Below are 26,702 nucleotides of genomic sequence, written 5' to 3' on the forward strand. Positions count from 1 at the left end.
TTTCATATGCGAGTATTTTACATTTTAGATCAATTTTATTAATTTCATTGCCATTTATTGCATTGGTAATCGACTGGAGGCTAGGGATGCCAGGTGCACAGATTTTCAATATGCTGCACAGATTTCTAAAACTTCAGAGACTTCTATAGTTTTCTGATTTAATGCACAAATTTCAAGTTCTCTGTTAAAATTCATAGGCATTTCTCAATTTTTACCTCGTGCGAAAACTAAAAAAATCGCCATTTCTTGTTTTAAGACAAAATTCTGCGCTTTCCTTAACACATATGTTTACATAGGCGGTGCCAGATTTTACAAAATATTACCTGGCATCCCTGCTGGAGGCCGAGCAGTAAACAAAATAGAGTATCGTTCTTTCAAGTTCCTACGATGTTCTACTGCGATATCAGAATACTCTTACTTCTGCCTAGGAACAAATTGAACACCATAAGAACAACTACCTACATGTTCTATCTAAGAAATCAAAAACTTGTGTATCAAAACTAGAACGCTCGATTCGAAACATTGATTCGCCTAAATACGAGTATTTTTCGTATGTCGCCCTAGTTTTATTTTTGTATTGCTTCACAAAGATGTAGCAAATCTTTTGATACCAATTAACATACTGGTAAGTAATTGTATGGTAAGTAATAAACAAAATAATATAGTGCATCGCTTTTGTAAGTCTCTACAACAGTCTACAGCAATATTACAATTAGGCTGTTCACGAGACGGTTGTTTGACATTTAACAGAGGGGTTTGACAACCCATTTGTTTTACTCTACTGTTTTCCCCGTGATTGTTGTTGGATTACGCAAACAGAAAAATCTATCCCACGAATGTAGTTCGTTGGTCTTATTCATTTGATGTTGGGCCGATATCATAATTTTGCCTGACGCCGAGCTGGAACAAATCCCACTGAGAAACGCAAAAGAGATAAACAAAAAATCTGCTAATCAGAAACATTTCATGGAATTCCTAATAAGAACATATTGAACAACATAAGAACCACTTATATTCTACATACGTAATCTAAAACTTGTGTATGAAAACAACATCGCTCGATTCGAAATTTCGATTTGCCCAATCGCGCATATTTTTTCGTTTTCATCCGAGTTTAATTATGGGAATGTATCACAAGGATTTAGCAAAACTTTTGATATCAATTGATGCACTGATAATTATCTATATATTGTGTAATAAACAAAATAGTGAGTCAAGTTGCTACGATGTTCTACAGTGATACATACACAACAAGTGCCATTTTCTCAGATGCCTCCACGGCCATGTCTAACAATTTGATAAAAAGCTATCAAAGCATTTTTGATTATTTTCAATTCAGAAGTATATTCTATTTTCTTTATGAATTTTTGCTGTATGTTTTAAGAATAATAATTTAATCACGTTTTTTACATTTTCATGCATGCACGGATGCGTTGTTAAATTGGAATTCTTGGATTAAATTTTTCACTCATGCAAAAAACAGCTATTTGCAGAAGCGCGTTAAAATACTGGAAGTAAATTACTATGTTTTACAGTAAATATACACTTCGTTTAGTATTTTCTCTCTACTGAAACCATGCTGATTGCATAATATGAAATATATTTTCTTGAGTTTATATATTCAATATGGATTCCTTGTGGGATCAATATTTTTTTAATTCGACAATCATTTGGAAATAAACTTAGCTAGAACATGTTTCCATGAAATCGTGTTCAATTTGTTTTTGCAGTAAACATTCTAGTATTGCTGTGTTAACATATTCTATTGAGCAACTTTTGGATTGTAAATAATACTGCTTGTCAAACATCCTGGACAAGTGTTTAATCGAGTACTATATTACTGCATGAGAACATATTGAAAAGAAAACTTGTTCTATATCGCATCTCAACGTGCGCTTTTTGGGTCGTACAGTAGGTAGTGATTTAGGTATTCAAAATAAAATTCGTTGTTCCACATCCAGATAAGAATACTGCATACCAACAAAGTGTGCTACTTGGGAATTTACTTAGCCATCCAGAAAAGTGCACGAACTTAGAAATTCACTCTACCTAAATTAGGTAATTACAAATCAATTATGACTATATTATACTTGGAAAAGAATACATAGTATAGATTTCCATCTATTAGTTGGTAAATCATACCTTCTGTTTGGGTACAGCGCTAGTACCAATTCTCTAGGTACATTCAGTTTACTGTGTTTGTAATGGCGTTTATATGTTGACTTTTTTTTATTTCCACGTAAATTCAAAGTTATCTCCTTCTTCGGTGAGAACAGAGATTATCAGTTAAATTTTATCGGAAAAATGCTCACTCTGCACAAGAAAACGTAAAACTTTGTGACTCATCTTATCCTGAAAAAAATGGATATAGGATAAACTCCTTCTCGCGTGGGTGAGTAGGAATTGCTTGGTAAGGTTTGTTCAAGTCGAATGCCCAGCCAATTCAAATGGGAATTCGTTCCGAGCAGATTTGGATCTTTCGGAGAATTGGTCATCTCGAAAAGTAGAATATCTTCTATATCCAGAATACTTTAGTTGTCCTCGTGATCAAGCTAGGAAAGGAAAGGAAAGAAAAGATATATTATTGGACAAGCTATTTCTGCATGCAAAATCACCCAGCATCTTAAAAAAGTACATTAACCCTTTCATTTTTTTCTTAAGGGGGTCCTCTACTCGCGAGGCCTAAAATTGAGCATTTTTTGGCAATAAATTGTAAAGCATCTACTCAATGTATTTTAACTTTTTTTTTACTTTGAAGATACATGTTTTGAATTTTCAATTTTACATTTGAAGACGAAAAGAAAAATCTCTAGTGACCTTGAAAATTCTTCGATGACATTGATGTTGAAACTGCATGAGTCCCGCTTAAGTAAAGTTTTGGCAAACTGGGTAATCTGTAATCAGAAAACTCATATTTTTTATAATCATCGTCACGTTGGCTATTTTTAGACGAGAGAGATTTCTTTTATTTTATAATTTGTAAAGATTATGTAACGATTTGTAAAAAATTTTAATATTTGCGTTATTTTTTGGCCTATTAAGGGCCATAAAAATGGAACAAATTGACATTTTGCAAATCGTTCTCGACCAAACATAGCGGTACATTTTCTGAACAGTTGGAGAAAAAAAAAATTGAAATTGGACCAGTACTTCTATGAAAAATCCTACTCGACCGCTTAAAAAACACTAATTTCGGGAAAACGCGTTTAAAGATAGAATACGGTGTATACCTCGATTGTAGTACCTTACTAGATAATCTATTATACCGGGTCCGCGGAGCTCACCTTCCGCATCATGAAAATGTTCTTGGCTTTGCACATTTTCCTCTCTCTGTTGAATTCAGGCCTGTTTTGCCGCGACACCCACTTTGGTTTAAAACGAGTTACACGTTCACTGTCGAGTCGAGTAGAACATCTTTCAGCTTCAATCCCCAAGGTAATTCCCATCACCTCCATAGCTTGTAAGTTTGATGAAAATCCTTGGTTGAAGATGATGACTGCCAAATAAGTCACAACATTGACCACCTGCCTACCTAAATTTGTGCATGTGTTTTGGCGCTAAGGAACAGATTTCACTATTCAGAGACTCATTAATGTTTTGGGTGTGAGCGCCTAAGCATCTTGCTAATAAATCTTTGGATGATAGACTTTCGTAGATCCTGACATGTTCGAAAGTTTCTAAAGTTCCTTTTACTTCAGCGTGACGCCACTTGCACCAACTGTCCTCGCCGGGTAAACATTTTGAGTGTTGAGGATTTTCGTTCGATGACGAGCAGTGTTCGAGGGAAGCCCAGATTGCATTTCGCGAATGTTCTAAAGAATTTGAGTTTCTCCGAATCCCATAAAATTTTGTTAGCTGGCCGATTGATTTGTCCCTCAACTTTCTCTTTCCTTTCCCACAGATAACTTTGTTTTCTTTCTCCAGTTCTCGTTCCCATACGCTTCTCAACATGTCCGACGCATTCTTTTTTCCGTACGATAATCTCGTCTCAATAAAAGCAAGAAACCATTCACAGACGCTCACATATACATAAACCGTAAAGAATGGACCGGTGAATTCTTTAAAAAATTATTTTCCATAGACAAGCGCCTTCGTGGTGCCGCCGCACTTAGTATCTCAGAAACGGCCGGAGATGGGTACCTTTCGGTTCACAGAAATATGCCAAGGAATATGATTTTCGCCAGATCCTTTCTGTGGCCTATTCTCATATACATATAGATTGAAATTAAACAAAGAAAAAAATCGATTTTTTGAAACCATGAGAGTAGAGCTTAAAGCCATTGAACCCAACAAATACGAAAAACTTTTTAAGTTCACGATAGTTGCTTTTCTTACGATGATCAATACAATTCTTCTAGAATTTTTACAGTAGTTGAATTGCTTGGAAGAGGTAGTTCAAAACAGTTGAAATGTATAGGTTTTATCAATTTTCTATTATACGAAGATATATCAAAATTTCATTTTTCACCGTTAACTTAAACTATCCCTAACATCACTGCATCAGAGGAATCCAATCACAATAATTGTAATAACTTCAGTGGTACGGATAATATGTACAGCTGTTGGTGTTCAAATGAAAGGTAATACCCACAGTTACTAGTCTTACTTGTTTTTGTGAACAAATCTTGTCCAAATTAAAAGTTATACTTTTTATTTATAGAAGCAGGGAAAAACCCTCTTGAGATGAGACAACATAAGCACTCTTTCTCAAATGGGCGCAAAACCTCCTCGTCTTTTCGTACCCACAGATATAACATAATCCAAATGATACATAATCACTTATAGCTATATAAATTACATCCTAAAATAACACATCTTATCTAATATTATAATAACAATAAGCGTTACGAACTATAAATTCCCTCCCCAAGGTTTAGGGGTTTGACGCTATTGCAAACATCATTAAGCATCAATTGCTTTCAGATGGGTATTGCATTGCGCCTCGATAGTGGTGCATCGAGGAGACCGAGAGGGCTTATACGCCTTTTTTATGTTATATGTCTTTTCATACTCTGCACCAGCGCATACCAACGCTAAACCACTGGTATATGCGCGGTGGCGTGGCCGACTGGCGGATCGACATAGATTGACTTTTGCTGTGTGCCATGTTTGCAAATATTGTTCTATTGGTGGTATTCGTGGACGGGGCTCACGGAGGGAGTCATTGTGTGTCCATTTATCGGTCGGTCGGTCATCGTGCATATACTAATTAAATTAATCTAATAAAGTAAAATTAGTAGAAATCTATTAGTTGTAGCTTTGTGATAATCGTAGTTTTCGTATTAGTGTACAACTGTTATGTGCTAGTCGCATGTGTATCTATGTATGTATTCGTCTGAGTATTTGTGACAGTTGGGTCAGGGAATGGATGCAGAACTGATGTATATGATAGAATAGTGGCTAATACTTCTTTTAATCAATTTGAGCATTTGGTTCTATTCATTATGGAAAGTCGGGCTGGATAAATTAGGGTAAAATAAATTTACCAACGCACGTGAGTCATCCATTCCCGGCCAGCATAGCACGATGAAAGTCTAACAGCATGCAATTGTCGTTAATGATAAATATACAACATTTGCTGCATTTAGACGAGTTTGATTGCATGTTACATGTGTTTTTCTATTCTACTTCACTGGTCTGTTTCTTTTGTGCATCTATTAGTTTGCTTTTCCATTATTTATGTATACCAAAATAGTATTGTTCAATTTATACACTTCTAGTCAAGCTCTTTGCATCTTTTTTTCTTTATTCGGTATGTTATGATTCTTTTTATTAGTATATCTCTACTATACGCTATATATACTCATATAGGTACAAACGCTCGTGCCTTCGCGATAACACAGGTCTGGCCACGGGCGCGACCATGCAGTTGCAGTAATCCACATATACTTACGCCCGCGATTTCGCCTTCATGAAAACACCCCGGCAGTTAAGTAAACGTGGCATCTTCAAACTTCCAAACGCGGTCTCAAACATTAACCCACCACTCGCGCGATCATGAAACGGTCACGTCCGAAAGTTTTACCAGTGTGGACTAATGCCTTCAGTTGAACCAATTAAAAAAAAGACGCTCATGTTCACTAAACATGGTGACATGATCTGGAACCCATAGGGAAACGGACTACCATCTGTACCATACACTAAAAATTAAGCATCAGATTCACGGTCCGCGCGCGATCAAACAAGAATACACGCTACATCATTATAAAATCAAAATTATACACGCAATGTCACACACACGTGACAATCACGTTAATATACAAATGCTTGAACCCTTCGCGACCATCCCCGGCACCTACACCCGCGATCTCGTGAACATGATAACATCTTGGTGATAAAGTGTATGTCTCAGCTCCTATAAATTTTCAAACGCGGTCTGAAGCGTGAACCTAAAAACTCCCGCACTCGCACGATCATGAATCGGTCACTTCCGGATGTTTCTATCCTTGATATCAGCAGACCAGGTGCATGCCTTTAATTGGATCAATTAAAAAAAAGAAAGCTCTCATATCCACTGGACGTTACATGGCGACATGACCGAGGACTCTAGTGATATGGGGTAACTTACTCCCTGTCAGAATGTGAATTGTACACCAAAAACTAACTAACAGAATGAAGGTCCGCGTGACCATCCAAGAACGCACGCGTATATAGGAAATGCCACACGGTTACAAAATCCAGTCTTGTACACGCGAAGTCACATGAACGCGACCACACGTGACAAACACGTTAGCATACGAACGCTTAAGCCCGTCGCGATTAACAACGCACACCAACGTTCGCGAAGGCGCAAACTTAGTAACATCCCGGTAATAAGGAGAACGTTTTAGCACTCACGAAGTTTCAAACGCTGTCTCAAACACGAACCTACAAACGTCCGTTTTCGCGCGCTCATGAATCTATCACGTCCTGAAACCATTACTCTCTGTCCTAAAAACCTAGGTCCATACATTCAGTAGGACCAATCAAAAAATAAAGCAAATATCCACTAGACAACGCGTTTCATGGCGATGTCACCAGGCACTCTAGTGATATGGAGGATCTCTCACTCTTTTAGCATCTTAGCAGTACACCAAAAAATAAAGTATTAGATTCACGGTCCGCGCGCGATTATCCAAGACCACACGCGAATATGCGAAAGGCACACGGTTATAGAATCGAATTCATACATGCGAAGTTACATACACGTTAGCACACGCGACATACAAACGCACACGCGATCGAACACGTTAACGTAAAAAAATGAATATCACATTCAGAATCACGGCCCGCTACAATTGGCCTAATGCAGTGTTTTAGTGGGCGACATTGCCTGTCTCGTCTGCAAATTGTAGTATGTGATTCTGACAGGGAGCCCTTCCGAGAACCTAGCTCTACAGCTATAGTAGGACAACTCTCGAAAAAAATAAGCGTTACGAACTATAAATTAAACTACGGGTGATGTTTTAAAAAAAAACACTGTATAGACGTCTAAGGGAAACACGGGAAAAAGTTAAAGTCAAAGGACGTGTAACATTGGATGAAAATTTTGCACATGCTTCCCATCGGTTCGTTGAACCCATAATTTGTTCTAGCAATGGGTGTAATGACAAAAGAGTAGGACCGGAGCGTCCTGCGTCTAATGTTAATGTTGAGTTGGCTAAGGAGGCTGGGACAGTCTATATTGTCCAAAAGTAAGTCGGTTATGAACATTGCTTTTGAGATATTGCGCCGATCGCTAAGTGTTTCAAGACTAATCAGGTTGCAACAGTGCTCATAACTCGGGAGATTTATTGGATCTCTCCAAGGCAACTGACGCAGAGCGAAGCGAACAAATTTACGTCGTACTGCCTCAATGCGCTGCACTCCATCGTGGTAAAAGGCGACCAAACGACAGCCGAATACTCCAGTAACGAGCGAACTAGGGCGACATACAACGCCTTCAAGCAATGGATGTTTTTGAATGATTTAGTCATCCGGAATATAAAGCCGAGCTGTTTGGATGCCTTGGACACGATGTATGATATGTGATCACAGAACGACAGTTTACTATCTACCATGACCCCGAGATCTTTGATGCAGGTCTCCCGTTTTAAGTTAGATCCGAGCAGCGAATAATGATATATGATAGGGTTGCGTTTACGAGTGAAAGTGATAGTAGAGCACTTTGATGCGTTCAATTAATATATTGTCTTTGAATTAATAAATTTTCGTACAGATTGAGATACTATACTAACTTAAACCTATTTTCACTTTGAACATTTCTCTACTTAAGTTAAAGTCAAAATGATAAAAAACGCTATTGAAGAGCTCACAACAAACATCTACCGGGTTATTCTGGCCGTACTGCGTGCGATGAGTAGAGCGCCGAAAGAAGTCCATTCTCCGCAGAGACCTACCAGGAACGTTGAAGTCCAGCTTAGCGAGAAGCAGAGGGCAGTCAATGTTGTCAGCGAGAAGATCGAACACAAAAAGTCGCTGCAGAAAAACTCTCCTGTTTCGTAGCGTAGGCAGGTTGATAAGAGCACAACGATGCTCATACGGTGGTAGTTCAAATCGATTTCGCCAGGGAAGCCGTCGAAGGGCATACCGGACGAAGCTCTTTTGCACCCGTTCTATGCGATTAATGTGTACGGTGTGATACGGGGCCCAAACGATAACTCCATACTCTAGAATGCTGCGTACCAGACTGATGTACAGTGCCTTCAGGCAGTAGACGTCGTTGAAATCTTGGGTGTTTCGTTTGATGAGTCCTAGTACTGCAAAGGCTTTAGCAGTAACTGCATTGAAGTGTTCGATGAAACGTAGCTTACGGTCAAGTATAACACCAAGGTCCTTGATTGATGGAACTCGTTTTACTGGGGCTTTGATGCGTTCAGGACCATTTTGTGGAATTGACACCAATTGGCGATGATATCGAACTACTGTTGCAGAAACTGGGCATCATTTAGATTACAAATTTTTAGGTATAATTTAAAAATCATCGGCGTTGGAAAGCTTTAAGCATTTCAAAGAGAGATTGACGTCATTGATGTAAATTATAAATAGGAGAGGTTCAAGGTGACTTCCTTGTGGTACACCAGAGGTAACGGGAATTGTTTCAGAGATACTATCTCCTATTTTCACTGACATTTCGCGACCAACAAGATACGAGTTTAGCCAGTCGAGGAATATTCCGTGGAAACCGAGACGCTTGAGTTTCGCTATGGCGATTTCGTGATTAATTTTATCAAATGCAGCGGAAAGATCGATGTAAATTGCATCCGTTTGATGTCCTTTCTCTATCTCTTGGATGATGTAGGAAATATAGCAAACTAGATTGGTGTTTGTTGAACGTTTGGGAAAGAACCCGTGTTGGTCAGCGGATTTGTAGTGTGAGCAGCAGCGTGACATGAAATCAACTGGGGTGAAGTGCCTATTTTCACCATACTAAGGAGGGCGCCTCACTGATTCATTAAGTACTCGGCCTACAAACAATGGAATGCGTACAAATTGTCATCAACAGCTTTGCTTCGTTATTAAGTACCAATATAATAACGTACAAGCGTTGAAAACAGTGAAATTCTTGTGTTTGAGCGCAACGAAAACACGAATCGAGTGCCCCTATTGTTGCGCTACCATTTGACTCAATGCGTTAAACAAAGATGGCAGACACTGCTCTAACCAACGGCTTCAAATGGGTAGCGTGATAATAGAAACATAGCGATAATGGGCTAATCACCCTATTATCAACTCGAACAGCTTAGACGATGCACATAAAGCTGCAATTCCGCGATAGTTCGAGATGATGCGCTTGTCTCCTTTTTTGTGCACTGGGAAAAGAAACGACTTTTTCCAGATTTCTTCGAATGTTTCTGTAGATAGCGAACGGTTGAATATAGCTGCCAATGGAAACGCGACACAATTTTTCAAAACTATCGATGGAATGCCATGAGGGCCGGGATTGGATGAGTTTTTTTAAGAGTAAGAACGCTTCTAGAACCACTGCATTAGAGACGAGTGAAGGAAATCCAAGGGATGGAAAGCACGGAACATTATTTACCGCGTTTAAGATGGAATTGCTGTCAAGGTTTTCATTGCTGAATACACTACTAATGTGATCGCGGAAAAGGCTGCAAATACCTTCAGTTGAGGATGCGTCATCATCACCATTAACCATGGTACTTGGAAGTCCGCTTTCTTTCCTCTGACCATTGACGTTTCTTTCCTCTGATCATTGACGTACTTTCTTTTTTAAACGTTGTTGTTTATAAACATCACCGGTGCACGAAGGAGCTAATATCGTACAAGTTTGGTCAACACTTGCCCGTCTTATTATTCTAAAGACATAAATAGACCCCTATATCAGCGGTTCTCAACGTTTTTCGTGCAATGAACCTCTTAGAATACACCCTGGGTTGCTGCGGACCCCCATCGATAAACATCGATTTTGTATGCTATCAACATGTTATTTTCAGTTTTTTAGTAAACAAGGCTAGAAATTTCAACCCCCAGCAATGACAACGGCCCCTGGGGTCCGCGGACCCCAGGTTGAGAATCACTGCCCTATATCAATAGGAAATTGGAATAATATTTTTTAGCCAAAATATGAGACATTTCAAGCACTCAAGTTCCTCTGAATGCACCGTTCAACTAAACTCAACTACTTGGCAAATAAAACAAGTGCGTGGAAATTGATTTACAAATGACTAACTCACATAGACATAACTTCGTCAAAATCTTAAAAAAAAAATTCTGGATGATTTCAGAACGATTTCCAGTTGTTAACAACGTTGTACCCCAATAAAAAGTATTATACACGAACATTAACCCATATAGTCCAACGATTCCACATATTGTTTGGATGATACCCTGAATAGGTCGTTAGGCTCTTGAATGGTAAGATGTTTATTAGGGTAAACAATGAAATTATCTTTCAGATTCTCACATTTAGTGTTGTTCAAATGTCTTAAACACCGTCTAGGGACAGAAATGTGATCTAGTTTGAATATAAAACCTATGCTAAAAAAGTCCATTCGTTCATATATCCCAATGTTTTTGAAATACTGATTTTTTGCATAGTTTTTTTTCGAAACCAGGTGGAACAATTATAGTTATGTCAGTCCTGGTACGGTCAGGTGGACAGTTTGGGTAATGGATGAGCTGGACCTTGCGGACGACATGCACTCCATTGGAAAAAAATGGGCAGGGGAGGGTTTGAAAGGTGTCATCTAGTATGTCAATCTGTCCGTATGGTAATGTGTTTGTCACTGGTACTAACGCTTGTATAAATGGCATAAATTCGATTCTGTAACCGTGTGGCCATTTGCATTTTTTAGCATAAATTTGTTGAAAAAAGACACCGTGGCCGTGTCTAAAACAAAAACTTTTTATTAACTGCAGAAATAAAAATATTTATACCCATGAAATTTCTCGTTTTTCTAGTATAAGTCATGGATCTAGAAAATATCGTAACATTAGAAGATTTCCAACTTACCACTTTTCTGGAACAGTTCAAAGCGAGGGCAAACACCAAAACATCGGCAACTTAACAATTCTTTCATCAAATCGAACGAAGCAAGCGCTCGTCGTTGCTTCTGCTTTTACAACAAGCTTCTAATCGGAACGTTTGTTTTTCCATTTGCTCCCCTGCCCTCTTTGCCCCGGTGGACAGCTCACACACAAAACAGTAACCCGTATGTTTTGCTCTTTTCCGTTGTTATTTTTTTCTAGGTCAGCAGCAAATCCTACAGGTAAGGCAAACGGCTTCGACCACCGGCCGGCCGTTGACGTCGGCCAGCGTGAAATCGATCGTGAAGGAGGTGACCGGTCAGGAAACGAGTACAATTATAGCAGGACAGGTTAGTTTTGGCGTTTCTAACTACCGTAGGTACTCACAGCCTTAAAGGAAACATATTTTCTGGTGCAGAATGAATTCATCCGGCCGTGAGAATTTTTTTTGCTGATTTAAAGGGGTAACAAGTTTGGAGACACGCTTGCCTCAGAACCCTTACCCTAATCAGTGCTGGTACAAAATCCACCGCAAATTATTGCAGTCATGAGAAATTAATTTATTCCCCTCTTTCAACTCGAAGGCATTCCCGAACATTTCGCATTTGTTACGTTGTAGTTTGATTAGTGTATTCATATTCAGTGGTCGCTTGAGTGATTATACCTCTTCGAAAGCCGTTCTTCACCGTTGATTGGTGAGATTATAAACATGAATGACAAAACTGGGAAAACAAGTATAAACAGAATCACGAAGCTGTTTGGTACATGATGACGTCGAACAGCCGACCGGCGCGAGTGCCGATCGACACGTTTCACGTTTCCATATTCGAAAGGAGAGCGGGCGAGTGAGCTTCGACTGATGCAGTATAACTTAGAGCCGGCGTTTGTGTAATGGCAGGTCAATAGGATGGCTATAGATACCCACTATAGTACGTGGAAAACTTGAAAGCTCAAATAATAGGAAAGCTTAATTGCAGAGCAGGCTGCAGTGTAATTGTATTGTTTGAAGTTAAAGATTAGTGAATGAACAATGAAAATGAATGAATAGCTTTTTTGTGAGGTCATGTGACTCTCCGGATGCCTAGAGTGTTGAGCTGTATTAACTGACAACAGTTTGCGTAGTTCACCAAGGAAGATGTCGGAGTGCTAAGCTTATGAAGCAGCGCTGACCAGCCTCGATTCTTTCATCCAAGTTCTGGCAGTACGGATTCCAAACAACAGTACAGTATTCTAGTGTTGAACGAACCAACGTGCAATAAAGCGATTTTAGACAGCATACGTAAAATTTTTCGCTGCTCGGAAGATCAACCCCATCTGTCTTGATGCCTTATCCACAATGTACGAAATATGTGGTTTTAACGTTAGTGTCAAATCCATAATGACTCCGAGACCCTTGAAGTAAAAATGCCTTGGAATGCTCGAGTGGAACAAATGGTAATTAAACTGAATCAGATGGAATTTTCGCGCGAATGTAACGATTGTGCATTTACTCGAGTTTAAAACCATTCTGTTTAGATCACACCACACACTGAAGCTGTGCAGCGAGCTCTGAAGAAACTCTGCATCGGTTCTATCCAGTATTTATCGAAAAATATTCATTCCTTGTAATTTGATATTGAAGTCATTAAAGTTGAGGGAAAATATTACAGGGCCAAAGTAGCTTCCATGTGGGATGCCTGGTGTAGCAAGTAATGATGCAGGGAGACAATCCTTAATGCTGGTTTGGAGAAAAAACCTGCGCAGAAGTTGTCCATGATAATCGAGTTTGTAGAATACCGCCAGCGAATCCATCGACCACATATGTTGTAAACGAGAGGTTGGTCGTTGCCCGTCGTTTAGGCATAAAAACGTTGTTGGTTTATAGCAGGAAGGAAATAATCCAGTAATTAGTGATAGCTCGAAGACTCGCAGAAGTGGTTCAAGAATCCTGCCGGTGCACTTTTTGACAAAAATCGAGGGAACGCCATCTAGGTCCGGTGAACTAGATGCTTTTAGCTTGGAATTTACTGCAAGAATGGCAGCATTATCAACGCAAACTCGGTCCTAGAGAAGGATTGATATTGGCGGCAGCAGTGACTGGTTGTGGTAAACTGGTTTCTTCTCGCTGCTCGTTCCCATTCTTTCAGAACGGTTTGTGCTTAGATTTCAGTAGACGCTCGACGTTTCGCTGGTGTCTGAAAAAGGCGCGTCTGCCTTACTTTTGTTCGTATTCATGGTTTTGTTGAAAGCAATGATTTTGAAATACTTCGCTTCGAGAATTTTTTAACTGCAGCTCGTTTGGCAATTTTCAATCGTCAGTTGATTGTCAGCGAGAGTGTTGCGTGGTACTAACTGTTCATCTTGACACATGACGGTCGATTAGGTTCTTAGGAATATTAGAAAACGTCATCGCTGCATTGTCCGCATTATCATTGTTAAGATGTTCCTCCCAGTTTATATCCAACAGAATGCTGTCGTAAGAGCGTTTTTAAAATCGTAGACGATAGAGCTTGTGGCGTCTTAAAAGTTCACTCCTACATTACCAGTAAATACAAGATGTAGTGGCGGATCATGGCGAACACGCTAGACTAAATGAGACAAAACGAGTGAGCAGTACGAAGCGTAATCCCGGGCACTTACAAAGCAGAGGCCCAATGGACGCCCATTCTTGTTGATTACATTATTGATTTGCCGAAGAGTTGTAGCAGTCCAGAATACAACTGACATTGTTGATTAGCAGAGATTTTCCGATATCTAATCGTAGACATGCATTACTTTCCAGGCACCACGTCAAACCATGTAAGTTGAAGTAACCCAGTATAACAGTATGATCATGGTGATGAAAGAAACGAAGGAAAGATGCTCTTCGATCAGACTAGAATCACAGGTGGTGGTATGCTCATCGCCGTTCGCCATGGTTTAAGAGCCCGAGTGATCAACGATGTCTGACAGGTGAGCTCCGAGCAAGTGAGTCTTATGGCTGTTGAGGGCGTTGCGGTCACAGCGGTAGACATCGAATGTTGAATCAAATACCTGGCGAGACAGAGTACGGTTGTCGAGCCACGCCCCGCTTAAGGCGATTATATCATAATAGCAGCGCGCCACCAACATTTTGGTAGTAATCCTCGATGCTATTGGAGGACGGATCAGATTCAACAGAAAGCGAAGTCGTGTGCCGTTTTCAAAGCGTTGGAAGGTCTTGCTGTGAATCTTACGAATAGTATTGGTCGCTCGGTCGATTATGGTAGGGGATTAGAGGCATCACGAATCAACTGCGTCGTGGCCCAGATTACGAAGATTGTCTTCGGCGAGAGAAATGGTTGACATCTGGTCACATGATGTCGGACCAAAAGGCAAATTACAGGAAGGGAAGAATACATCAGCGCTTGAAGTGTTTGGAGCAGATGTGAACTTGCCATTTGTGGCGGTTTAAAAGATCCTTTCATGCACCCCACACAAAGGACCGGGACGACTGATGATCGCTGGGTGCAATTGCTCGATTGCTTCGGAGAGGGGCGGCGTAGAGGGCTTCCATAATCCCAACTGCGATGTGTCCCAATATGCACTCAGCATCGACACTCCTTCGCAATGGCGGTGTTGCTTGGCACAGCAGCATTGCCAATCGTTGCGGAGTCCTCGGCAGAGTTGTTGATGGGCCGGGTTGCATTAGCAGAATACGCATGCTTCTGAAGGCGAGGGAAAATCAGTCAGTCAGTTAAATGGGTTCTGGGTAGAGATGGGTAAACCGATCCATTTAAGTGAGCGAATCGTGTCCGATTCACTCAAAAAAAAAAGAATCGACTCTTTATCGATTCAGTGATTCATTTTGGAGAGTTATATACAAATAAGTGTGCGTATGCATTGCGTTTATTTATTTTAATGTGCTCCATGTCCACAACTAACTCACTCCATTTGCTAGCATCTTTTTGGGATCATCGTGCTTCATTAGTTATTTTGGGCTCAAATTAAATTTTAGTTTCAAACTGTATGTTGTTTCTGTGCTGGTTCTGAGTGGGATCATCGAGCAAAAATACATCAGACAAGGATTACGCAGTTCATTTATGCTCTAAAATTTAAAAGACGTCATATTCTGCCTTCATATACAACAAATGAATGCTTTTGTTTTTTAATTAATTTCTATTTCCTCTAAACTGAAGGCATTAGATTCTGTGTGAAACTTCAGTAAGCTTTGGAGTGAATAAATGAAGGAGGCGTTGAAACTGAATGCTGGCTGCGGTAAATGCACACAGAAGTAGGCAACTTACACAACAATTGTTCCTTTCGAAATGTTGTAATAATAGATTCCCCTAAGTCGCTCAACAGCGGATTTTTTAAGAATCGCAGCTAGTCTAGTCTAGTCTACACATACACAGCCAATACATGTAGGGATCCTGGAAAATTGCAAGCGTTCGCCTACAATTTTTCTTGTCAATATTAATGTTTGTGGCACATATGGAATGTGACACAATCACTAAAGCGGCCAGGCCAACTGTGCGGCGTACAAAATGGAGATGATTCAAAATTATACGGCAATCAAATTATTCATTTATTAAATAATTTAATCAACGAATCATTTTGAACCTTGAATAAGGAAGAAACGTGGACAACCGTACCAACCGTTTCAGTTCAGAGGGGATTTAATAAATCATTGGGAGTGACGTGGCTAAGAAGGTTAATGTCACTCCTTTGGTCCTTCCTGGGATGGGACAGCGGTACTTAGACCTATCCTGGCTTATGAGCCTAGGTTATAGCGCCTTTATTCGCTCTGCGGATTTTTTAAGAATCGCAGCTTTTGAAAAACGAATCGTGGATCACTCATTCTTTTTCAAGATTCAATTCTTTTAAACGATTCGCGATTCACTCGCCCATCGCTAGTGAGAACATTTTTGAAGCAATTGACTACTAAATGGCAGTGCAGTGATTGCGTCCTTCGATTCTTAATACCAAAACTATCATTAAGGAGCAGGTGCAGTTTTGAGGCTGGGAACAATTCAGTTATGACTTCTCTCAGTGTCACTTTGACAAATATAAAAGAAAGTAATTCACTGGTTATTCGCTAGTTTGTGAATACACCCAGGTTTTTTTTACGTGGTTTTTTTGCGCGGTTTTTTACGAGGTTTTTTTACGCGGATTTTCCAATCAACGCGGTTTTTTACGCGGATTTTCCAATTACGGCGTTTTTTTTTACGCGGATTTTCCAATTAACGCGGTTTTTGCCAAAAATTTCTAAGTCCTTTTAACTGCAAAGAACTTAGAAGAATTTTGGCAGTTTTTATTTTGCGCGGATTTCGCCATTAACACGGTTTTGGCAAAAAATATTCTATGTCCTTTTGAATGCAAAAGACTTAGAAGATTTTCGGAAAGATGGAAGAGACAGGTCTGGAAGATTCCTTATGGCCCGCACCCCAACGATAAGAGAGTAGGTTCCAGAAATTGATCTTTGACGCCATTTTGAAATCAAAGATGGCGACTTCCGGTTTAGCGAAATTCGCTATAACCCATTCAATATGGGTGTTTTCAGAATGGACTTGAAGAGTTGGTGCCAGAAATTGATTTTTGACGCCATTATGAAATCAAAGGTGGCGACTTCCGGTTTAGCGAAATTCGCTATAACCCAATCAATATGGGTATTTTCGGAATGGTCTTGAAGAGTAGGCACTAGAAATTGATTTTTGACGCCATTTTGAAATCAAAAAGGTTTAGCGAAATTCGCTATAACCCAATTAATATGGGTATTTTCGGAATGGTATTGATAAGTAGGTGCTAGAAATTTGTTTGACGCCATTTTGAAATCCAAGATGGCGACATCCGGTTTAGCGGAAATTCCCTACAACCCATGCAATATGGGTATTGTCGGAATGGTCTTGAAGAGTAGGTACCAGAAATTTATGTTTGGCGCCATTTTGAAATCCAAGGTGGCGACTTCCGGTTTAGCGAAATTCGCTATAACCCAATCAATATGGGTATTTTCGGAATGGTCTTGACGAGTAGTAGACAAAGATCGATGTTTAGCCACATTCACTATAACCCAGTCAATATGAGTGTTTTTGGAATGATCTTAACGAGTCGGTTCCAAAAATTGATTTTTGACGCCATTTTTAAATCCAAGCTGGCGATTTCCGATTTCGCAAAATTCGCTATAACCCGATTAATATTGGTATTTTTGGAAGTTGAAGTTGTAGTACAAATAGTTTTAATTAAACAGTTGAATTTACTTAAATTTAAGCAATATGTTTAATTTGAATAAATTCAAACCCCCAACTCACACCACATACGTCTCTTTCTTCTCTCTTCCATTCTCACCGGACTTTCCTGGATGAACACAAAAATATTTTGCATTTTGCTGGTTTATGTTTAGATCTTATATTTGAGGGTGATTAAGACGATTGCCCAAATTTTTCATGCGAGAATTTCGGTAAACCGGTAGTCGCCATCTAAAATTTTAAAATGACGGCAAACATCGACGTTTGTCTGCTACTCGTCAAAACCATTCCGAAAATACCCATATTGATTGGGTTACAGCGACATTCGCTAAACCGGAAGTCGCCATCTTGGATTGCAAAATGGCGTCAAAAATCAATTTCTGGCACCAACTCTTCAAGACCATTCCAAAAATATACATATTGATTGAATTATAGCGAATTTCGCTAAACCAGAAGTCGCCATCTTTGATTTCAAAATGGCGTCAAAGATCAATTTCTGGCACCTACTCTTCAAGACCATTCCAAAAATACCCATATTGATTGGGTTATAGCGAATTTCACTAAAACCGGAAGTCGCCATCTTTGACATCAAAATGGAGTCAAAAATCAATTTCTGGAACCTACTCTTCAAGACCATTCCGAAAATACCCATATTGTTGGGGTGCGGGCCATAAGGAATCTTCCAGACCCGTCTCTTCCATCTTTCCGAAAATCTTCTAAGTCTTTTGCATTCAAAAGGACTTTTGCAAAAACCGTGTTAATTGTGAAATCCTCGCAAAAAAACTTCCAAAAATAAATGTCTTTTGCTGAGTTTTTTTTAATAAAAATAAAAGCCTTTGCTGAGTTTTTTTTGCGCGGATTTTCGAATTAACGCGGTTTTTTTTACGCGGATTTTCCAAATAACGTGGTTTTTTACGCGGTTTTTTTTACGCGGTACGTATCCCCCGCGTAAAAAAAACCTGGGTGTAATGTTATCTCAAACGAACGGTTAGCATTTCTGTATGACATAGCACATGGAGATATCAGTATGAGAATAGCACATGGAGATATCAGAAATTCATTCTTCGTTTGCTATACGGCGGATTTTGGATAATACTGCTTCAAGATTGATTCAGCTATCTATTCCAGCTTTCAAGCAATTTTCTAAAAACCAAAGAATAGTCCTGCGTATGATCTGCAAATATGAATTAGATGGTACAACTAAAAAAATCAGTGATCTACCTGCTCTGATTCGCATGTACTTCTCACGTCTTTTGCGCCTCTACGATTTGTGGATGAAGGCAGAATTATTCGGGAGAATCTACGTCCATCGTCAACTCGTTAGTGTCGGCCATTAGCCGACAATTGTCGCAGTTCGCTCATGGTTCCAAAAATTAGCAGTGAGAATATACTAATAAAATTCAATGTACCGAATGAAAATAAGCTTTTAAGCATAAGAGATCGCCCGTGGTTGCTACTCCTTTTCTGACCAGAACCAATTGAGATTGCAAAATATTCGTAGGGACAACATGCTTGGAAATTGCATGATGAGCCACATTGTGCAATCTATGTTGATCCCTGCATGCTGATCAATACCAACGTCGGCCCCGTCCGAATGCAGATCTTCTAGGCAAGAAGGAATGTTAGTCCGACACATGTCGCAGCTAGAGACCGAGGAATCCTCTGCATCTTCGCATATATCACGGTAAGGGGAGAGTTGTTAGTAAGTGTGCCAATAGCGTTATCATGTAAAAAATGCTCTGGGCAGCCAGCTGCTGAGAATTTAGAAAATTTATCATTTGTCATATTAATACGGTTGGCCGAATAAGCAGCTTGAGCTCCGGATAGCCGACAACGAAGAGCTTTGCTTATATTTTACTAGATCGGTAACGTTCACTTTTCTACCACGCGACGAATTTTTCGTGGTTTCTATCATGTCGGTGCTGGGTTTACCCGACAATCGTTTGAATAAATTACCGAATGTAGTGGTATTTGTGTGTGTCTTAATTTTTTCTTGTGTCAGGTACTATTCTTGCAGATAACTAGAATTGCATATGTGTAATGGCTTCGTAGTAATAGGGGCTTTTAATAATAATAATCTGCAAAAATAATTTGAAAACTGGAATGGAAGCTATTTTATTTCCGTAGCATTTGTTTGTGCAGAATGCCAATTCTAAGCAAATAATAGAATGTCGACTCTTAGCAATCCCGTCCGCGCACGATTTATTTATTTATTGTTATGATCACTACGGGTTATTCCAAGTAGGCACTAAAGAAGTATAAAAACATGAAATAGTTCACAGTAGGGGAACATGGGGGGACTTGACCAAGTGCAAATTTCTGTTATTAGCTGTCACGTGATCTATTAGGTTCTTAAAAAAATTTCAAAAAATTTTTTATACTTGTTTCGACCCCTTAAGGTAATTTTAAGATTGGAATGAAAAATAACTTCTTATAGAAAATAGTGCGTAATTAATAAATTTGTGTTAAACGATGTAATTTTTTATCAAACTTTATATGGACATATCTACTAGTCTAATAATTACTTTTTAATTTCTTATATATCATCTTATTCCTTATGAAGTGTTCAAATGGTTTCATATAAATTGGAACATTGGAATAGTTATTTATAACATTTGCACGACATTTTACGCAAGAACTAATGTTGGGGAGACTTGATCAAGATTTTATGGAAGACTTAACCAAGTGGAAACAAGCTGAAGAAAGGTTTAAAAATTCTGATATCTACTATGCTGTGGTACCTACTGTTAATGTTAAACACGTCACAAAAAATTCCACCTCTAACATCAGTCTATATCTTTTAGTACTAGTAGACAAAGTTAGCATTAATATGGCTCATTTCGAGACGTGTGAACATGCAATGTAAGCAGTACAGTTAATCCTTACAAGGAAATGCATCAAATAAATCGAAATTTATAAAATGCAATACTTTTATATTTTTTACTGGTATAAAAATATGAAGAGAGCATGTTTTATGTCATAATATTTTGTTTTGATTTTACAAAATTCTCTTGGTCAAGTCTTCCCGCGGTGGGAGACTTGACCAAAAAAACTTATCTCTGAAAAACATTTAAAATTTTGGAAAAGGTAAACCAAAAATTCTGCAAAAAAACATGAATACGCATAATACTGCTGCGCATTATGTTTAAATGTGTTTTGAAGGATTGAAAACATTTTTAAACCTTTAGGGTGGACGTGCCCTTATTCATTTCATTAGTAACGATGTCACACTATTTTGCCGATAACTCGGCTTACACTGATTAGATTGCGCTTAAATAGGTATTAACATCTTTGCTTCGTTCTTAAGAAGCAGATCAATAAAAAAAATCTGGCTAGGAAAATGTAAAATACCCGCGTTATTGCGAAGCGAAAAATTGAGTACAACGCACCCTTATTCATCCTACCATTTGAGCTAATACGTTAGAGATAGCAGACACTGCTCTAACTAATGTGTTCAAATGGGTAGGATGAATAGAGGTGGCCAGATGAATTAGGGCACAGTAACCCTACGTAACTTTAACTGAAAACCTGACCAAGTCTCCTCATGTTCCCCTACTACAGTTCTGAGTGAAGATATAGGGCACATGACTATAGTCATCACTCCACTCAGACAAGACCATGCGTTCTCCCCACGCACACCTAATGGATTAATTTCCTAGTTGGCCCGACAAGCACCAAATAAACATAGAAAATAGTCTGCTCAGTTCAAAGCAATGTTAACTGGTTATTTCATTTAATTCATTTAATTTACTTAATTCATTCAATTCCCTTAACTTATCTAATCAATTCAATTAATTTAATTCAATTTATTTAATCCATGTGTTGATCCAGGTCCAGAAGGTACCGGTGAATGATACTGAATGTAGCCAGAGGCCGACGGAAAATAAACATGAAAAAATTCATTTAATTTACTTGGGCCATTTAATTCATTTGAATCATTTAATTAATTTGACACAATTTGTTTGTTTATTTAATTAAAAACATAATTTCGTTTAATTAATTTAGATCATTTCATTCATTTAATGCGTTTAATTTATTTTATTTATTATTTTAGTTAATTGATTATTCATTTAATTCATGTGATACTAATCCATCCATTCCATCCATTTAATTCACTTTGATCGTCCATTTAATTCACTTTAATTGTTTGATTAATCTTACCCATTCCATGAATTTATCTCAATTATTTAATTAGTTTGGAGAAATTATTTTTATTAAAATTATTTTTGAACTATTTTGATTAATTTCAGGAATTTATTTAATTCAGTGTATTTGATATTTGTATTGTAGAAAATTGTCTCACAGCTTTAATACGTTACGTTTAATTTTGAGATGGTTTCCGCAACGTTATTTACAACAACATTGCACATTTAAGGGTTAATTATTTTAACATTTTTTTCTATTTATATAATTTTATTCGTCTATTGCAGTTAACGCAATTTACTTATTTTATTAACTTCATCATCATCATCATTGTGAACGAATAATCCAGGTACTCATTTTTTCTGTTGTTTATTTGACACGGCTCTATGCGTTAGCATAACTGAGCCGTGAGTCTTTTAAGATTTTCACAATAGATAAAAATTAAAATTAACTTTCAACTAGGGACCTGTTGACGCAGCTTGCTGCTGCGTGTTGAGATCCTCTTACTTGGTGGTGAAACATTAGATGCATTGTCTACCGCACCTTGAGGGTCATTCGGTCCGTATTCTCTCGCGTTTTCGTTCACGTCCATGTTGTCATCCGTATTGCATTCATGATGCTCACGGTCGGTTGTTCTTGTTTGTTGCTTGTATTTCCGGATCGCTGCTGTAAATCCTTCTTCATCGGTGTTTGGTTCTTTATTGGTGGTGCTGGTTGTTGGTTTGGAGACATTTGGTGTAATCGTTGTTACTTCGATGTTGGTAATGGCAGTTGGTTTAGTGGTACTACGTCCGATCGTTGTTAAGCTGGTGTTTGTTACTGCCCGGTCCGCAGTCGTTGGTTTACCAACCGGTTGTAGTTTAGCATACGACGACTGTATACTGGTTTTGGTCGTAGCACGGGGAATTTCCTTAGCAGCCTCTGCGCAAGGTTTTCCGTGGTGTAGCGGCTGATCGCAATATTGGCACGTAGGAATCTGCTCTGGATACGTGACTAGTGTTCGTTAAGAATGTGTAATACCTTGAGGGCATTTGCCTGAGGTGCTCAAGTAAGAGGGAATAGGTTTTGTTGGCCGATTTCTCACTACACAAACGCCATTGCGAAGTCCTGGGAAGAAATTCAAGAAAGGAGTGGATAGTTCAAGAAAGGAGTGCAGGACTGGCAGCTAAGAGATAGTTAATTATTCAGGACCTGTTCTTACGATTATTTAACTCGGTCAAGCACACCGGCTCTCAGAAATGATAAGCAGCCCTTTCGGGTCGGAGTGGTCTGTTCGAGTCAAACCAAGCGTACAATCGGTTCGAGCAAACTTTCTGGGGAATAGTGGATAAATAATTCTTATGTCCTTCTATGGGCAGAGATTTTTTTTGTGAAACCCTAAAATGCCTTCACTCGTCTAGCTACTCAGGTTAATAATAATAGAAAATATGAGGGTTTGCCTGGTCTTTAATGTAATGAATACGTATATTGACTAGAACAGAGATAATCGAATTCTGTTAGATAGAGGTGATATAGCACAATTGCAGGAAAAAGTATTTGCTATTAAGGACTAATACTGCTAGTAAGTTTACCGTATCAATTAATAGTCGATTGATCCACCTCTGATCTAGGAGTTTAGCAAAAGACAGAAGCGGATTCAATTCGAAATTTGCCAATATGACGAAGACTTCAAGGCGATGCCAAGATGATTTTCCATAGGATTACACGCGGTCATAGGTGTGACCATAAAGCACTGCGCACACTGTCAAGTGCAACGGTGAGACGGTAGGTGTACAGTTAATGCACCTAGGTTGCAGAAATAGGTTGTTGAGACAGCCCGATTGCACACTTATAAATAACAATAACAATAATAATTTGGCACGGTGTCTTTGTCGAACAACTTTATTCAAAAAAATTCGGCATCTGTAAAACTTCGGGATATGAAAGAATGGACTTTTCCCTTTCATTTGAAAGTAAAATTAAAATATTCTGTTGGGGGGTCTAGAACAACTTTTTATTTTGAAGTTTTTTGATTGAAAACTTAACTTTTTTTAATGAAATTAATTCGTATTTTTGCTACTAATTGGTACTATAGACATTCAAAAAATACTAAAAATGAGAATCAAATGAAAAATCTCATTGTCTACAACTTCGTAGAAAGCTACAAATCGATGTAACATCACCCGAAAAAATTATTAAAATTTTATCAGTATTTTGGTGTGCGCGGGGCCTATGGATTAAGAAGTCGATTAACAAGGACTTACAAAAAATGTTGGGTTGAAATGAACAGTAAATTCAGATAAATTTCAATGTTTACAAACTCCCATTCTCAGCAGAAAAAATATATTTTCAGATTCTTCCGGTTCTTGGGCGACATCGACACTTGTGAACAAGGTGTGGAAAGGTGTTGTCCAAATTTATTCGATAATCTTATACCTTTTCAAGATGGTGATTAATTTAGTAACGGATTTTATCATGCCTTTTTCATTTCTTTTCGCGCTCTAGGAGATAGCTAATGTAAACTAGAATGACCCTTCTTCCGCATCCTATCTTGCCTGGTAAAATACAATTGGCTTAAATTCAAAGCTTTATATTTGATGATTTATATTTGATTTGAATTTGATAAAGTAGACAGTGCGAGTCATTGTAATAAACGACGGATTTTATTGCAACTTTGGGTTGAGAATCCTGTTTGTCCTTATCAACATTTAAAGAAAGATGATTGAAAGAGAAAAAAGCTCTTTGAATTTTGGATCCATGTTTGTTATCTTTTGGGGTAGATTCATTTCATCAAAATTTATAGATGCAGAGTTTTGCTTGTCCTTTAATTTAATTTCCAAATCGAACACACTTCACATAATCTTAGAAAAACGAACAAAAACAAGTTTCATCATTTCCTTTAAGAAAAAACTCTGGAGTCGTTACTCGTTGAACACTTGATCACAACAGAAAACGAACAAGAAAATATCAGGCTGGACCGTATATTCCGTAAATTCTCAACGTTAAACAAGTCTGTTGATTGAAGATATTTCCCTTGAAATAAGGGATAAGAGCAAAGATCACATATCAAGAAGACAGAGTTGCCAGCTCAGTTCATAACCTGGAGACATTAACAGCAGCACGTCTTTCGGGTAAAGATGATACTTTCTATATCTAGTCTTATATTGAGATCGCTATCTTCGTGCAATAGACATAACCTTTATTTCTCATTTACTATTGCGATTTCTGTTCAATGTAGGATTCCCAAAAGTTAACAAACTTGAACATAAATAACATTGAATTATTTTTCTATCCTTCATGAAACTGTCAATCAGAACTCTCAATCGAAATCAAATCAAATGACTGAATATCTATTCGAGTTTGATAAAATATAAAGTTAAAATTTAGGCCAAATATATCCCACAAGATGCTAACGAGCAAAAAGGTTGATTCAAGATTACATTAAGCATACTCCAGAATGAGTGAAGAAATAAAAAAGAAGAAACAAATATATCTGTGACAGAAAAAAACTGTTTCATTTTGCTGTATTACCCAGGCTCTTTCAAAAGAGTACTAATTTCGTTCAAATTTTATCTACTCTTCTCTATATCTCCTTGCTCCTAAAATTTCATTTGTGCGAATAAAACGGTGGAATCTGGAATTATGTTTTTTCGGCTTAAAGGTGGGACTTTGCTAGCATTCAAGTCCTTCTGAGCACACTTTTAAAATAAGGCAAGCCAATTTTTTTACAAATGAAAATGTTTTTGGAATAAAGCTTCTTAACCAATAGGCCCCGTGCGAATCTAGAAACATTGATAAAAAATTTATAGCTTTCTCTGGCGATTTTAGATCGCGATGTAGTTTTCTACAAAGTTGTACACAATGTAATTGTCCACCAAATTCTAACTGTTGGTAATATTTGAATGTCTAAAGTACTACCTATGGGCGAAAATGTGAACCAGTTTCATTGAAAAACCTAAGTTTTCAAACAAAAAAACTTTAAAATAAAAAGTTGCTCTGGAACCCCCGACAGAATATTTTAATTTTACTTTCATATGAAAGGGAAAAGCCCATTCTATCACATGCTGAAGTTTTAGCGATGCCGATTTTTTTTCGAATAAAATTGTTTTACCAAACACACCGTGTTTGATCAACTCAATGCTTATAAACTGCAAAAATTACACGCTTTGAAACACGTCACTGACTATGAAAACGAATAAGGAATGTCCTCAAGGCGGATTTCTATTGCCCTTATTGTGGTCATTAGTTGTAGACGAGCTATTGAAATCATTAACTGAAATATAATACGAGGTGATTAGATTTGCAGATGATGTTATAATCCTCGTGAGGGGAAAATGTGACGAAATTATTGCATTCTATTTGTAATCTGCACTAAACTTCACTTGAAAGTGATTTAAGAAGGAGGGTCACCAGCACAATCATAATCCCATTTACTCGTAAAAAGAAATATTACTTTTTCTCAACGGAACAGTAATTGAAATGTCCTCTGAAGTACTGGGTATTGATACCAAATAAATTAAACAGGTTATAAGCAATGCTACTAGTGCTTTTTAGGTGTGCAGTAAAACAATTGGTAAAAAATGAGGTCTCAGATCACGTATATTTCACTGGATATACTCTACAATAGTCAAACCAAAGAAAAAAACATATGCCTCGCTAGTTTGGAGGCCTAAAATAAAAAAGACATCAACTCAAAAAAGCTAAGTGAACTGCGAAGGCTTGCTTGTGGAGCGATAGCCAGTGCCATGCGAAGTACATTGAAAACCCGTTTTTGTCAGTCCCCAATTTTGTCAGCTTTTCGACCCGATTTCGTCAGCCAGTCAGGATTATGAGGCTATGTCCACGTATTTATGTTATATATTTGAACAGTTTCGGTTTAGTAGAATTTGTTTTGTCATTGTTCCAATTTTGTCAACCAAAAATACACCA

At 38.2% G+C, this 26,702-nt stretch overlaps 1 protein-coding gene across 3 annotated transcripts in view; it reads left to right on the forward strand.

The window, feature by feature from the left end:
• The window catches only part of LOC131694223 (transcription factor Dp-1), a 56,836-nt gene that overhangs the window by 9,445 nt on the left and 20,689 nt on the right, over positions 1 to 26,702 (forward strand). Inside the window, exon 2 of one of the 3 annotated variants that reach the window (XM_058982744.1) lies at positions 11,692 to 11,711. The exons of 1 other annotated variant lie outside the window; for it this stretch is intronic. In XM_058982744.1, coding sequence (XP_058838727.1) covers positions 11,692 to 11,711 — 20 coding nt within the window. Of the gene's footprint in view, positions 1 to 11,691; positions 11,820 to 26,702 lie in introns of all 3 variants that reach the window. One more of the 3 variants, XM_058982743.1, reaches the window with a different exon arrangement.

This window comes from Topomyia yanbarensis, chromosome 3 (assembly GCF_030247195.1).
Source record: "Topomyia yanbarensis strain Yona2022 chromosome 3, ASM3024719v1, whole genome shotgun sequence".
Lineage (NCBI taxonomy): Eukaryota > Metazoa > Arthropoda > Insecta > Diptera > Culicidae > Topomyia > Topomyia yanbarensis.